The sequence below is a fragment of the Cavenderia fasciculata genome (assembly GCF_000203815.1).
Source record: "Cavenderia fasciculata unplaced genomic scaffold Scf_EUAJFUG02HR96I-5, whole genome shotgun sequence".
Classification (NCBI taxonomy): Eukaryota; Evosea; class Eumycetozoa; order Acytosteliales; family Cavenderiaceae; genus Cavenderia; species Cavenderia fasciculata.
The window spans coordinates 3,129,754-3,143,604 of NW_004457624.1; the positions used below are offsets into that span (position 1 = coordinate 3,129,754).

Below are 13,851 nucleotides of genomic sequence, written 5' to 3' on the forward strand. Positions count from 1 at the left end.
CTTGATGGAGTTGATTTATGAGTTGGTAAACCAGCACAATTTAATACAAATTTATAATGTAGTATGAATATTTGACCATTTAAACAACTATACATGATTGAACCACCAGCCACCTGATTTGGTATACACATATTGGTTGGTATATAATCTATTCTATTCAAATAACTTGGTTCACTTGAATTATAATAATAGGTTAAATATATAAATTCTGTTGGTATTGTTGGAGTTGTAGATAAACTATTATATATAGTTGAATTATTTATACATGTATCAAATGAAATGATATTATTTGATTCATTTGTATCATCTGTACAATTTAAAGTTGAATAGGTTGAAACTATGATATCATCATTTGATTCTTCTTGTTGTTGAAAGATTTGACCATTTACACAAACATTTGGTGTTATAAATGATCCTTTTTCAAATCTACCATTACATTGACCGTTATTATTATTTGTTGTTAAATATTCTTTAATTTCTATAATAGAAGAAGATGAAGAAATAACCAAAAAGAAGAATAAAAAAAGAGATAAAGATAATCTTTTTTTTATCATTTTTGTAAAAAAGATCGACGAATGATTTGAAAGCTTCGAAAGCTTCTGATTCTATTTTTATTAATTTTGATTATCTTGTAATTTATTCATTTCATTTTGAATATATTGTCTAACTTTATTGTCACCATATTTTGAAATTAATAGTCCCATTGGAAGATCATAATGATTTGTATTTTGATGAATATATTGTACAAGAGGTAGATGATTACCACGAACTGCCCAATAAAAGGCACGATGTGACATGCGATTATTGTCACGATTATCCTCGTGTAAATAGATAAATAGATCCAAATCTCCATGTGCTGCTGCATGATCCATTACAGTTTCTACACATCTTTCTGCTGTACGATTTTCATACAAGTAACGGACAACATCGGAATAACCGTTTTCACTTGCCATTGTCATTGCATTGATTGTACATCCTTCTGTACGATTTTCATTTAACCATTTGACTAGATTTAAATGACCGTTTTTACTTGCACCATCCATTGCCTCTGTCGTACATTTCAAACCTTGGATATTATTAGATAAATAATCAAACATTGATTGTTGACCATTACTTGCTGCCAAATCTAATAAATGTTGAATTGGTTCCTCTTTGATTGTTAATGATTCCATTGAAAATATATCATCATGTTCTTGTAAACAATCACTACCACTATTATTTTCTTTTTCTTTTTCCTTTTCCTTTTCAAATATTTGATATATGCCTTGATCTATTAAATATTTAAATATATTTATATGTCCACCAAATGAAACATCACCAAGGATTAAATGAGAAATCTCTTTAATATTGTCTGTATTGATTTCTAATAGATAGATTAAAGTTTCTAGATTTGCATTGGGATGTCGACAATACAATCTAATCGGTTGATTTAGAGAAATCGTACCATTAAATGTATTGATCATGGGTCTTAAAAAGTAATGAGACATTGCATAGTAACCAACAATTGATTCAAGTTTTAATGTCTTTATACGTGATCCTTTGACGGGGTATGATTTTCTTCGTATCAGATTGAGTTTGTTTTGTGATTGATAGATTGGTATAAAGTTTTTGTTTGTTGATTTGTTCTTTTCTTTGTTTGGTGTTGCTCCCAATTCATGAATACATTTGAATATTAATCTTTTTATAATCTTGTTTCTTATTATTATTATGAATGCATTATTATTATTATTTGTTGTCATTTTTTGAAAGCGTAGAATTGAATCAATTTATTCAATTCTTTTTTTTTTCTTTTGGTTTAGTGCTTTTATTTTCTTTTTTATTTCCTTTTTTTTTTTTTTTTTTTTTTCAAACTTTCTATTTCATTGTATGAAAGATTTAAAACTGGTTTAAAGGATAGTGGACATCCGATAACCCTATTCTTTGTATATAAATTCGCTTGTGGGCAATTATTTGAGAATATCAATTTTTTTTGGTTGAGATTTTTTTTGTCACGACCAAAAGGAAAAAGACTACCCACAACACATTTTAAGTTATAAACAGTACAGATAGAGTATTATTTGATGGTGGAGGGTACGTTCGAGGGAGGTGTCGGAATTCAGGAAAAAGGCAAAAGATCGACAACTGCAGGGTTTGAACCTGCGCCTCCGAAGAGAATGCATTTCGAGTGCATCGGCTTAGACCACTCACCCAAATTGCCACAGAATTGGTCACATTGTTAAAACAACGGTTGATACCCATGCCATACCGTGTTTGATCGATACAAATGAAGTCGCAATCGTCACCAGTCGTTTCAAATCTGTAATATACCTAGAGTACCTAAAGCTAGTTGATCACTGCAAGTCTAAACTGTCTAAATGCCAACCTAATCGTTGGCCGCTAACCAGTCTCGAACTAGTCGCGCAATGTAAACGTTTCTCTGTCAACTGGGGAAAACTCGCGGCTCCCTACCCTATCCCTTCATTCTTGCTAGTAGATAACCATTATATAACCTCCTCTCTCTAAACCTCTAAAACTTGTATTTTAAACTCTTATTAATAATAAAACAAAGACTATCACGGATGTGAATGGTGGTAGTCATAGATGTTAAAAAAAAAAAAAAGATCCCGCCCAAATTTCCACGAATTGGTGACATGCTAAAAACAACATGATATCCACCCAAACACTTACACCCTTTTAAATTTAAAACCCGAAAAACTCTATGGGCGGACAATGATTAATATGTCCTATTATTCAAAATCACCTCTTTTATTCTTTCTTCCAATAATATTAATAATTAAAATATTATAATCCACAAATAATGCTTTGAAAAATTATTCAACTCGAAACCACAGCCAAAACATTTAATGGGAGCACTAGCACCAACCAATATTTTATCTTAAAATATAATAGATTGTATTGTCGTCATAAAATCAAACAACAATAAAAATACTACAACATTAAATTACAAATAAACAATTTGACAGGTGTTGTGAAGAGTTGGATTTAATTAAAAATCAAATAAAAAAATGATTAAATTTTTAATAAATGCCAACACTTGTATTTTTTATAGACGAATGAAGGATTATAATTTATATTTTATTTAAAAAAACCAAATTGTTCTGCCACCAGTGCAATAGGTCTAATGTTATGTTTTTCCTAGCTAGTTATAGGTAGGTTCCGGCAATGATCTACCCTTCTTGCAATGTTGGGGATACTGTGACGAGGCTGCGACTGTCGCCATTCATTACGTGTCTAAAACCAATCGGCTACGGCACCATGGGTACTCTTGGTTGTCGTCACGCAGGAGGGGCGGACAGCTCCCAAACAATAGAAATAATAACTATCGCCCATACTACTATGACCAAATGGGTGATCATTCAAGGTAGCCAAAGTTGTTGAGCCGTAGTTTATGCTGTCGTATCTCAGCTACGGAAGTAATTAATAGTCGATTAAAGGTATTGCTAAATTGGTTGGTATCAAAAGATATCATCATCTGATGACGATATACATCAACAGTAATATTGACTGGTATATGAATATTTAACAAATATTTTACTACTCGACACCAATCACTCACATCATAGTTAAATATGCTTTCTACACTGTAATAACTATATAGATACTTGGTATCTATATAATAATATATGAATATATAAATAATAATAATAATAGCTTAAGATTGTAAATGATAATTTTTATAATAATAACTATAATAATGAATAATGAATGAACTGAATGACTCTTTATTCCCATATCGATATATTATTTTGTATAGGTTTGTTTTTTAAAGACATCAATTGTGATGTGGGATTGAAGTGTTGTATCAGTGTGTATCTCTAGATAGTAAAAGAAACAATCAAAAGAATACAATGAAAGAGAAATACAAAAAGGAAGAATATATAACCACCATTATCTCTATTTTTTATAACCCCCAGAGGGGGTATATGGCCTACTAATAAATAACCTATTCGATTTTGATTGGAAGTAATGGTTGCTGAAGTTGATTACCCCCAAATTAACAAATTCAAATATAATTTAATCAAAACAATTTTTTTTTTTCTTGCCTTGTACTGCACGGTGTATTTATTGTTTACCTCACATTAATTTTTTGTACTTTATTAAATTTTCCTTATCTATATTAAATAATGGAACAACCTACAACAATCGTTTTTACCTCTGCCATGGGAAAATCAACTCTGGAAGGAATTGGTATGATGATATTTTTTATTTCTAGATTCCTAAAATTTATTAATTTTGATCACTTTTTTTTTGTTTAAAGCAAGAATATTACCTACTCCATTGATCGACCCCTCCTGTCTTTTTGGACTTTCTTCCTAATTGCAAAAAAAGTGGTCCTGATATTTGGAATATGAAACTTGATGTGGAGTCTACCATCATCCAACGAGAAGGAGAAACGTATAATCTTCCAGCTGCTCATGTTAGCTTTTTCTTCGAAGGTGAATTCCAAGTAAGAATGATGTTAAAAGAACAACCAAAAGGACCAATTCCACATTTTTGAAAGGACTCAAAAAATGTACCACCATATAAATAAAAATCAATAAATCTACCCAGGGGTGGTGGAAATGGATTAAAATCAAAATTATTTAATATCATTTACATCTGATGAGCTCATTATTTATTACAACTATTAATTAATTACTGATATCTCTTAATCATCTATTTCAAGAAGATGTGAAAAAGAAGTTGGTTTATAATATTTTTTGTTGTTTATTATTTTTTAATTATTCTATTTACATTTTCAATAATTGAATTGATTGTACCATTTGATATTTGAGCTTGATTGATTAGATTAGATTGTTTAAATTGAACTTAATCTCTCAATCCATGATTTGATATAGAATCAACTCATAATCTTTGAGTTTGGTGTCACCATTTAGTTTCTTTTCAATCGAGAGCAAGTATGCAATGAATTCAATAATCTTTTCATTCATATTGTCTTGGTTGTCACCGCTGTTTGTTGGTTTCTTGGATACAATGTGTGACGAATGACAGAATAAATGCGAGAGATTTGGTGTTTCAGAGGAATCTGTCGATTTGATTGGCTGCACAAATAATACTCGATGATCTGAGTACTCCATATACTGTTGCGAGTGGCATCATATGTGCTCCAATGCTTCATTTGATAGTTTTACTAATTGCAACTCTTCCAGTTGATCCAATCGATCCCCAAATAATAGCTGTTGCTGTCAATCCACAATTTCTACGGTGTTGAGCAAGATGATCGAGGAATGAATTGGCAACTGCATAACTGAAACTTTCTCTTCCAGAGTATTGAGCAATCGATGACAGTAAATGGAAATGATTTAATTTCCATTGCAGCTCTTTAAATAAATTGTGAAGATTCAATGCACCGATTGCTTTGGCCATCATTGCTTGTCGATGATTCTCCATTGTAACATCATCTGCATCTGCAAATACATAGGTATTGGCACAATGTATAACTGATTTGACTGGTTTAATGGTTGAATCATTGTAACACTTTACTTAAAGTTGTTGAATTGATAAAGAGAGTTGATCATAATTTCCAATATAACATTGAACATAATGTCATCTAAGGTGTGATTGGTGTTTGTTGATATGATTCATTAATAATTGAATTTCATATTTTGGTGATGAATAGGAAACAACAATTGTATCACGTAGTTGAGGTGCATGTTTGATGATATAATGAAGTGATTCAACAGCAACTCCTGTTTGACCAGTGATGAGAAGAGTATCTTGAACACCATCAAGTTGATAGTGTACTCTTTCTATCTGTTTTCTATCTCTTTCACGTAACAATGGCTCGACCAAATCTCTTTCAGCATTTTCATAATCAATGACAACCTTTCCAATATGTTTTCTTGTTCTGATGTGTTGTTTGTGCTCTAAAATATTTAATATTGACAAACCGACACCGCCAGTTGCACTGTGAATGAGAATTGAATCCGACGAAACAATACTGGCTTTTTTGAGTACCGTGTAGGCAGTTCCCATTGTAACCGGCAGAGATGCAGCTTCAACAAATGAGAGTTCCTTTGGCTTATGAACTAGATTATTTTCCAAAGCAACTGAATAGGTAAAAGCATGAGACAAACCAAAAACTTCATCACCAATCTTGAAATTTGTTACTTTTGATCCGATTCTTGTGACGATACCAGCAAGATCTTGTCCAAGTATATTTCTTTTTTGATCGACTCTACCTTCCAAAGTCATAAGATCTTTGAAATTGACTGATGCTGCTTTGGCTTGAACTTCAACTTGATAATCTTCGAATGTCAGACCTCTGCCTTTGATTTAAGATGGTATTTAGAATCCTTTTCAAACTTGACTCTAATATCTTGTTTATCATTAATAATGCATCTTGAACCCAATTCCAATGCTTTGGGACTTGAATAACTTGATCATTACATTCCAATTTAATATTCTTTTCACCAATGAAATCACTGTTGGAATATTGCATGATTTGAGAGAGTGAAAGTTGATTACAACTTTGATGATCCATGCTGATTGATATCGAATCAAATGCTCGAACATGTCAGATGGACGATCATAATCTCTGCAAATTGGAACCAAACATTGATTGAGTTGACCAGTTATCAATGTTATTAATTTGACAGGTAGTTGTTCCTTTCTTAATATTTGGTGTAATCTGATGAGTTGCATTGATTTCTTGTCAAGATTACTCGAATTCATCTCTATCAATGATTCCAAATAAATAATTACAACCTTTTCTCCTTCTCTAAATGATACGAATCCAATAATGATTGATATTTACTTTCATCCATAATATCATCACTTGAAATACTTTACGTGTTTTGAAATTGATGATGCTTGTGAAATCAATCTGGTTGATAACTTTGAAGAAGAGGATGGAGTAATAAATAATATATTATCAATATTATCGAAATTGGTTTCTTCGATTGATGCCTTTTTACAAATCATTGTAATATCTTCATGATCTAGTGTTGAGTTATTATTATTAATATGTTGAATTTTGAGTTGTGTTGATTTAATATCTCTGATGATTAATTCTTTGCTATTTTCATCGACGACCACTGAATCATTGTTGATTACAAAGAGTTGACCATTTGGATTTAATAGTTGATATAATTGTGTTGTAATATTTTGATTATTTTGAATAAATTCTTGAAAGGAAACCTTGGTCATTCAAAGACATGGATGAATTGAACTCTTTAAATAATTTAATTGATAAATTATTATTCTCGAGATAATAGATTGGATAGGTGAATGAGAAATCTTGGGAAGTTAAATCAATGATCGTTGATGTTGGCTCCAAACTTGTGGTAGTGCCAATGGAAAGAAGTTCATCAAATCCAATACTCTAATCATTCCTTGCGTAGACTCTAATGATTTAACATATCTTTGTAAATATTTAACATTATTATTGTTGTCAGAGGAGGAGATGATGGAAGGGGATGGAGATGGTGAATTCTTTGGTTGATTAATTAATCGTTTGGTGAATTTTGATGGATATTTAGCTTGATGTACTTTTAATACTTTGACCAATGATTTACAAATCAATGATTCAAATTTGATGATAATATTACCATGTTGGACAATAATATCAAGTGATCCTTTAAATTCATTTCCTCTTTGTTGTTGTCGATTTCTACTCGACACGAACGATCGTCGACATGTATGAATTTGTTGGCTACTTCCAACATGCATCGTCGAAAGTCATAACACCATGCATCTCGCGCGTGCTATCTACAATGATCACAGTCAGCAGTGCTGTATCTAGATAGAGAGCAAACTATATATCAGTCCTTTCCAAAAACCCTTGTCATTGACAAAAGTTGCATCACGACGTGAACCATTCGAATATTCATAGCAAAGGCTTTGGTATCATGATCACATCCTTTGGTATGTGAATGATTGGGGACGTAAAGAGTTGTGACACATATAACATTGCTGGCATGGGCCTCTTCAAACCCAAAGTAAAGATGTGAAGAGCAGGTGATGATATCTTCTTCAAGTATTCATTCTCTCTATAATAGCGATTGTATTAATAGATTGATCATGCAAATAACAAGAAAAAAAAAACCATACCTATATGTAATCCATTAAAATTGTACTTGTTGTTTATCAACCACCAATAGTTCTTTGGATGCGATCAGTGATAGAAAATATGAAAAAAATGCATTGAAAATATCAATATGGATCACACTCAAAGCCAGCTCAGACCGACTGAACGATTTCAATCAACATACACACTAATAAATCGTTCAGTCTATCAGTGCACAGCTATGTAGGTCAGTCATGATCAGGAGGACTAGCTATAAAATGAGCATTCCAACATGCTCTTCATCATTACTTTCATCAACAACAACAACTACTACTACTACTACTACTACTACTACTTTTACAACAACAACAACAAATACAAATGAAGCGTAGTTATTTTAGTTTCAACTCTGAACCTCTCATTACAATCACTGCCTCTCTTGCCAAGGTCTCAACAGTCCCCAAGCTTAAGCGACGAATTGCTGACCCAGTGCCTGATGTCCCATTGGTTGAACCAGTGCCCGCTGTTCAAATGGCCGAGCCCTTGACCGATGTACCAATCATTGCTCCAGTAGCTGATGTACCACAGTTGCCACAAGTACCCGGACCTTTTGTTTTGCCAACCGTTCTTTGTGACTGTGATAAAACAAACTATCGATGTAAAAATTGCCAGTAATCGTCACCTAAAGATCGTCAAAGAGATATATATTTTTTTAGATTTTTAACCTTTTTTTTCTTTTTTCTTTTTTCTTTTTTCTTTTTTATCTATTTAGATTGGTTGAAAATTTTAATGATAGAAGTACCTCATTGTATACCGCTCAGGTTCGTGATAGTGAACGTAGACCCCACTTTGGTAAAAAGCAAGGAGAATATGAAATTGGTGTCACCGATCCTCACGGCAAGTCCAGTGAACAGAATCGCCTTTGTGCCATCTCCAATGCTATAATGGTAGCCGTGCCATTGTCTGATTGTCAAGATAGCCTCGACCGTATCAAGGACCATAATACATATATGCCAGACAACTGCCGCCTCATATGTAGAGAGTTCAATACCTCTGCCAAGTGGACCACCGAGTTGCTAAGAGAAGTTTACAAGGAAGTATTTGGAAATATAACCAGGACTGCTCCCCGCCACCGTCTCGTTGATGCAATGGAAAAGGAAAGAAAATTGGAATGGGTCAAATCAGTCAGTCATCTTGCCAAACCTGTCGAATACACTGAGGAAGTTATTGCCAAGCTCAGTGCCCAAAGATACAAGAATGCCAAAGTCGTTCCAATTCGCCGAGAGACGCCAAAACAAATCCTTCTAGGAAAGGATATGTTTCCAAGTCTTTTTGCCAAGAAAAGATTCCAGCCCCTTCCAATTAGACTTGTAGATTTGGATTACCTTCCTAAATCATTTTATGATGATGAAGAAGAAGAAGAAGAGGAAGAGGAAGAGTATGATGAAATTATGGAATATCAAGAATAATAAATTAATAAAATGTAAATTATTGTAAATGACATATCAATCACCGTTGTTTTGACTTTTTATTTTGGATGTTGCATCAACTTTTATTTGGATTCTCAACATCCTTTCTATAATAATAATATTTGTAAAAACATACAACTATCAACACCAGATCGACCTATCTCTACCCTCTCACTCGAGATCTACAACACTTCAACTCTCAGCTCTAGTTTCTTTATAAATCAACCAAGTAGACAAACAACATTAATTAAAAAGGATAAATAAAAAAGGGTAGTTATGATTGGATGTAATGATTGATGGTGTCAAAAGTTGGTTCCGCTTTGAAAATAAATGAAATAATATTTGCCAATTAATGGTAATGTTGATTTAACTAGTAATAAAAGAAACAATTATGATTATAATATGTATAGAAATATAAAATGGATTGGAGTTGAAAATTAATGCTTGATGCGTATATTGAGGTGGTCAATGATACGATGTGATAACCAATACACTCATTTGGTTGTGACACTATGTTAGATCTAGATTGTTTAAAATCAATGATATCTCAATGATATTTCATGGATATCTCATTGAACTCAATATACTCAATCCTGGTTAGGATAAGTCAAATATGTAAAGTATTTTGGATAAAATACTAACGACTAACCATCGTCAGTTAGTCGTCTGGATCAACAATTATAAAAAGGATTAGAATAATCCAATAAAGACACTCTACATTCTATATTCTATATTAATATTCTATATTCATCTTTTATTACTATAATTAATAATCAATTACAATCTAAAGTCATTATTACTATCTATATATTCATATATCTATATATTATTATTATTATATACCTCTCAAACTAAATATATATTTACCAAGTATCTATATAGTTATTACACACTACATGATCAAGTACACAATTTAATTGAATTGAAAGAGATGATAAAACGGTTGTTGATTATTTAAAAAATATTTAATTAATAATGAAGACAATGTCACCCAAGACTGGAATCAAACATGTCTAAAAAATATAAAATTAATTTATGATTAAAATAAAATAAAATAAAAGATTAAATAACATAGAAAGAGTACACACAAAGCTAAATGGCAGATGTCATTTATTTGAAACGGCTATTTGGGCGGATATCACGGTTGTTTTAAAAATGTCACCAATTCGTTTTGGCAATTTGGGTGAGTGGTCTAAGCCGATGCACTCGAAATGCATTCTCTTCGGAGGCGCAGGTTCAAACCCTGCAGTTGTCGATCTTTTGCCCTTTTGCCGCATGCGACATCGCCCCACGCCTCCCTCGCACCCCTCTACCACCAAATAATACTCTATCTGTACTGTTTATCTCTTAAAATGTGGAATGAGACTTTTGATAGTCACAAAAAAAAAAATTGATCAATTTTTGTCATGAAAAAATCTCACCCAAAAAAAAAAAATTTGATCTTCCAAGAATAAATTTTTAAAACTGCAATACCAAAATTTTCAAACCTCGATTCATTTCACTTTTGACAACATACAAAATAACCAAAGAATATAGATAGATATATATAAAATGAATAACGACACATCAAATACAACAAATAAAATGTCACCTCTTAAAAGTTCAAGTGATCTATCACAAATGATAGACCCAGAATATTTTAAAAGAGAAAATGATAAAAAGATTATTGATCAACCAATTAATAGTAATAATAATAATAATAATAATAGTCAATCAAGTTTACCTCCTTCATCTTTATCTCAACAACAACAATCAATATCAACACCAACAAAGAATAATAATAGTAGTACTAGTACTAGTACTAGTCAATCAATACAATCATCACCAATGAATACAAGTTCATTACAAAATATGAATGCAAATGTCATACAATCATCATTTGATGCACACATTCAAGAACAAACATTTCAAACATCCTCCCCAACAAGAAAAAGAATTGTTAGATTTACAGATCCCTCACCAGTTTCATCTCCTCAACCTAGTCAAAGAGAACAAAGAGAACATCAACCTCTTAGACAATCATTTACACAAAATGAATCATTGGATATTTTTGGTAGTTTAGATTTTAGTCAAACTTTTGAACAACCAGATAGTCAAGAAATTGCACCAATATCATTTACTCTAAGTACTGATGGTGATTTAATCTTTACTTTGGACGACGAGGAAGAAGAAGAATCTATTAAAGAATCGATTCAATTTGATTTTGACATTTATCAATCAATGTCATTACCAATATGGGATGCAGTAACCAGTCAAGATCCAAAGATGGTAATGAAAAGAGGAGGAAAGATCAAGAGAAAGAGAGGGTTGGTCATACCCAATTGGAAAAAGAAGCAACCAGAAGTGACGATTGACGACTTGATGAAACAAAACTATCTAAAGATTGGTGATCGTCTAACGTATAGTATTGCCGGTTCAACACATACTGCCATTCTATTGGCTGACGGTTACATTGAATATGGTAGTGGTAATGAATTACGTATTCGTCTCCCATCTGTTCATGCTTGGATCATTCAAATCCTATCCAAACTAACACCAAACAAAAAATATCATTGGTTTTCTCCATGGGATTCAATTTTCATTAAAGGAAAATCTTTAAATTATATTAGAAAATCTTTTGAATCTAAAAATAGAAAAGAAATTAATAATAATAATGATGAAAAAGTAATTATTAAAACAAATATTACAAAAAAGAAAAGAGAAGAAGAAGAAGAAGAAGAAGAAATAGAATCTCAACAAATCAAGAAAAAGGTAAAACCTACAATTGTTGAATTTAAACAACCTCTACCAATTCAACCACAACCTTCATTGATTGATCAAGATGCAACACAAAAAGTAGATGAAGAGTCAACCATCAAAGTAGATGAAGAAGCAACAATCAAAGTAGATCAAGAACCAATTGTAGATGAAGAAGCAACTATTAAAGTTTATGATGAATTTGATCCAAAAACTCAACTATTAAATTCTACAACTACAATTAATTTAAATCAAGTTGATTTTAATTCTCAAGAAATGGAAATTGAAAAGGAAAATGAAAATGAAAAAGAAAAAGAACCATCACAAAAATCATCTCAATCAAGTCATCATTCTTCTTCTTCTTCTTCTTCTTTATCTTTTCCAAATTTCAATTCAACCTCTCAACCAACAAATAATCAACATCAAAATAATAATAATAATAATAATTTATTTTCTTCACAACCACTTCCATCCAAAGGAGGTCATATTGGATCACCATTAAAATATAATACTCCAATTTCATCTCAACCACCACCTTCACAATCAAAGAATAATGTATTATCAACATCAATTCAATTTGAAACATCTCAACAATTTTCACAACAACCAAAAGAATCATCAATTAGTTTACCATTACATCAACCATCACTTAAATCAAATAATTCAAATGTTTCAGAACAACAAAAAATAAGTCAAACATTTTCAATTCCAGATTTATCTCAACAACAACCAAGTCAATTATTTTCAATACCAGGATATCAAATTGAATCTACTACTGGACCAGTAATATTAGGAACAGGATTATCAAGATTAATGCAAATTCATATAATTACATTAACCAATTCAATAGGAGGTAGATATGTAACTAGTTTTGATCAATCTGTTACACATATTGTATGTGCAACTGAAGAACAAGGACAAATGGCCAAAAGAACCATTAAATATCAAATGGGAGTAGCCAAGGGACTTTGGATTGTGTCATTTGATTGGATTTTAGAATCACTCAATGAACAAAAATGGCTAGACGAAGATGCCTATGAAATACAAGGTGATGAACAATCTGGTATTCAAGGATCACCAAACAAGGCACGCCAACAATTATTATTCTCTGAAAAACGTCTCTTTTATGGTTTGGCGTTTTATTTGGCAGGTGAATTTGATCAACCTAGTCGTCAAGAAATTGAATCGGTCATCAAAGAGGCAGGTGGTATAGTATTGGATGCACCACCACCAAAACCATCAAATACCAAAGAATTATTAAAATCAAAATGTACAGTCATTGTTCATCCATCATATACCTCTTCTCATCAACAACTGTCACAAATTCACCTAACCACCAAACAATTACCAATTAGTTATAAATGGATTTTTGATTCAATTTCAAATTATCAATTAATTCCAAAAGATAAATATTTAATCTTTAAAAGTAGTACTATAAATCAATCAAACTATGGTTCAATTCATACTCAACAATCTCATGCATACTAAACGTGTATAAATAAATTAAAACATAATTTTTAAATTTTCCCGCTTTTTTGTTTTTTTGTTTTTTTTGTTTTTTTTTTTAGCTTTTTTTTTTTTTTTGCAACGGATTCAAAAAAAGTTTGGAGGGTGATGTTCATTATTATTTTTTAATTT

The 13,851-nt window shown here is 31.6% G+C and overlaps 7 protein-coding genes and 2 non-coding genes across 9 annotated transcripts; 3 read left to right on the forward strand and 6 right to left on the reverse strand.

Annotated features, from left to right (window-relative positions):
• Positions 1–157: 157 nt before the first annotated feature.
• DFA_12246 (uncharacterized protein) lies at positions 158–554 on the reverse strand (the record flags this gene model as incomplete). The annotated part of the gene is made up of 2 exons (XM_004353831.1): positions 158–174; positions 266–554. The coding sequence occupies 2 exons, from the start codon at positions 552–554 to the stop codon at positions 158–160; spliced, it is 306 nt and encodes a 101-aa protein (XP_004353883.1).
• Positions 555–614: 60 nt separating this feature from the next.
• DFA_12247 (uncharacterized protein) lies at positions 615–1,739 on the reverse strand (the record flags this gene model as incomplete). Its single annotated transcript, XM_004353832.1, has 2 exons — positions 615–1,363; positions 1,445–1,739. 2 exons carry the CDS (start codon positions 1,737–1,739, stop codon positions 615–617), a joined length of 1,044 nt encoding a protein of 347 aa, XP_004353884.1.
• A 376-nt stretch (positions 1,740–2,115) lies between these two features.
• Positions 2,116–2,197, reverse strand: DFA_12248. The gene has a single exon. It is a non-coding gene; the product is annotated as a tRNA-Ser (tRNA).
• A 1,034-nt stretch (positions 2,198–3,231) lies between these two features.
• DFA_12249 (uncharacterized protein) lies at positions 3,232–4,612 on the reverse strand (the record flags this gene model as incomplete). The annotated part of the gene is made up of 4 exons (XM_004353833.1): positions 3,232–3,405; positions 3,488–3,609; positions 4,271–4,313; positions 4,598–4,612. The coding sequence occupies 4 exons, from the start codon at positions 4,610–4,612 to the stop codon at positions 3,232–3,234; spliced, it is 354 nt and encodes a 117-aa protein (XP_004353885.1).
• A 503-nt stretch (positions 4,613–5,115) lies between these two features.
• DFA_12250 (uncharacterized protein) lies at positions 5,116–7,149 on the reverse strand (the record flags this gene model as incomplete). Its single annotated transcript, XM_004353834.1, has 6 exons — positions 5,116–5,478; positions 5,629–5,867; positions 5,892–6,233; positions 6,307–6,406; positions 6,469–6,721; positions 6,788–7,149. The coding sequence occupies 6 exons, from the start codon at positions 7,147–7,149 to the stop codon at positions 5,116–5,118; spliced, it is 1,659 nt and encodes a 552-aa protein (XP_004353886.1).
• Positions 7,150–7,248: 99 nt separating this feature from the next.
• Positions 7,249–7,671, reverse strand: DFA_12251 (uncharacterized protein; the record flags this gene model as incomplete). The annotated part of the gene is made up of 1 exon (XM_004353835.1): positions 7,249–7,671. One exon carries the CDS (start codon positions 7,669–7,671, stop codon positions 7,249–7,251), a length of 423 nt encoding a protein of 140 aa, XP_004353887.1.
• Positions 7,672–8,286: 615 nt separating this feature from the next.
• DFA_12252 (uncharacterized protein) lies at positions 8,287–9,477 on the forward strand (the record flags this gene model as incomplete). The annotated part of the gene is made up of 2 exons (XM_004353836.1): positions 8,287–8,396; positions 8,781–9,477. 2 exons carry the CDS (start codon positions 8,287–8,289, stop codon positions 9,475–9,477), a joined length of 807 nt encoding a protein of 268 aa, XP_004353888.1.
• A 1,173-nt stretch (positions 9,478–10,650) lies between these two features.
• Positions 10,651–10,732, forward strand: DFA_12253. Its single transcript has one exon. It is a non-coding gene; the product is annotated as a tRNA-Ser (tRNA).
• A 296-nt stretch (positions 10,733–11,028) lies between these two features.
• On the forward strand, positions 11,029–13,701 carry DFA_12254 (uncharacterized protein; the record flags this gene model as incomplete). Its single annotated transcript, XM_004353837.1, has 1 exon — positions 11,029–13,701. The coding sequence occupies one exon, from the start codon at positions 11,029–11,031 to the stop codon at positions 13,699–13,701; it is 2,673 nt and encodes an 890-aa protein (XP_004353889.1).
• Positions 13,702–13,851: the final 150 nt, after the last annotated feature.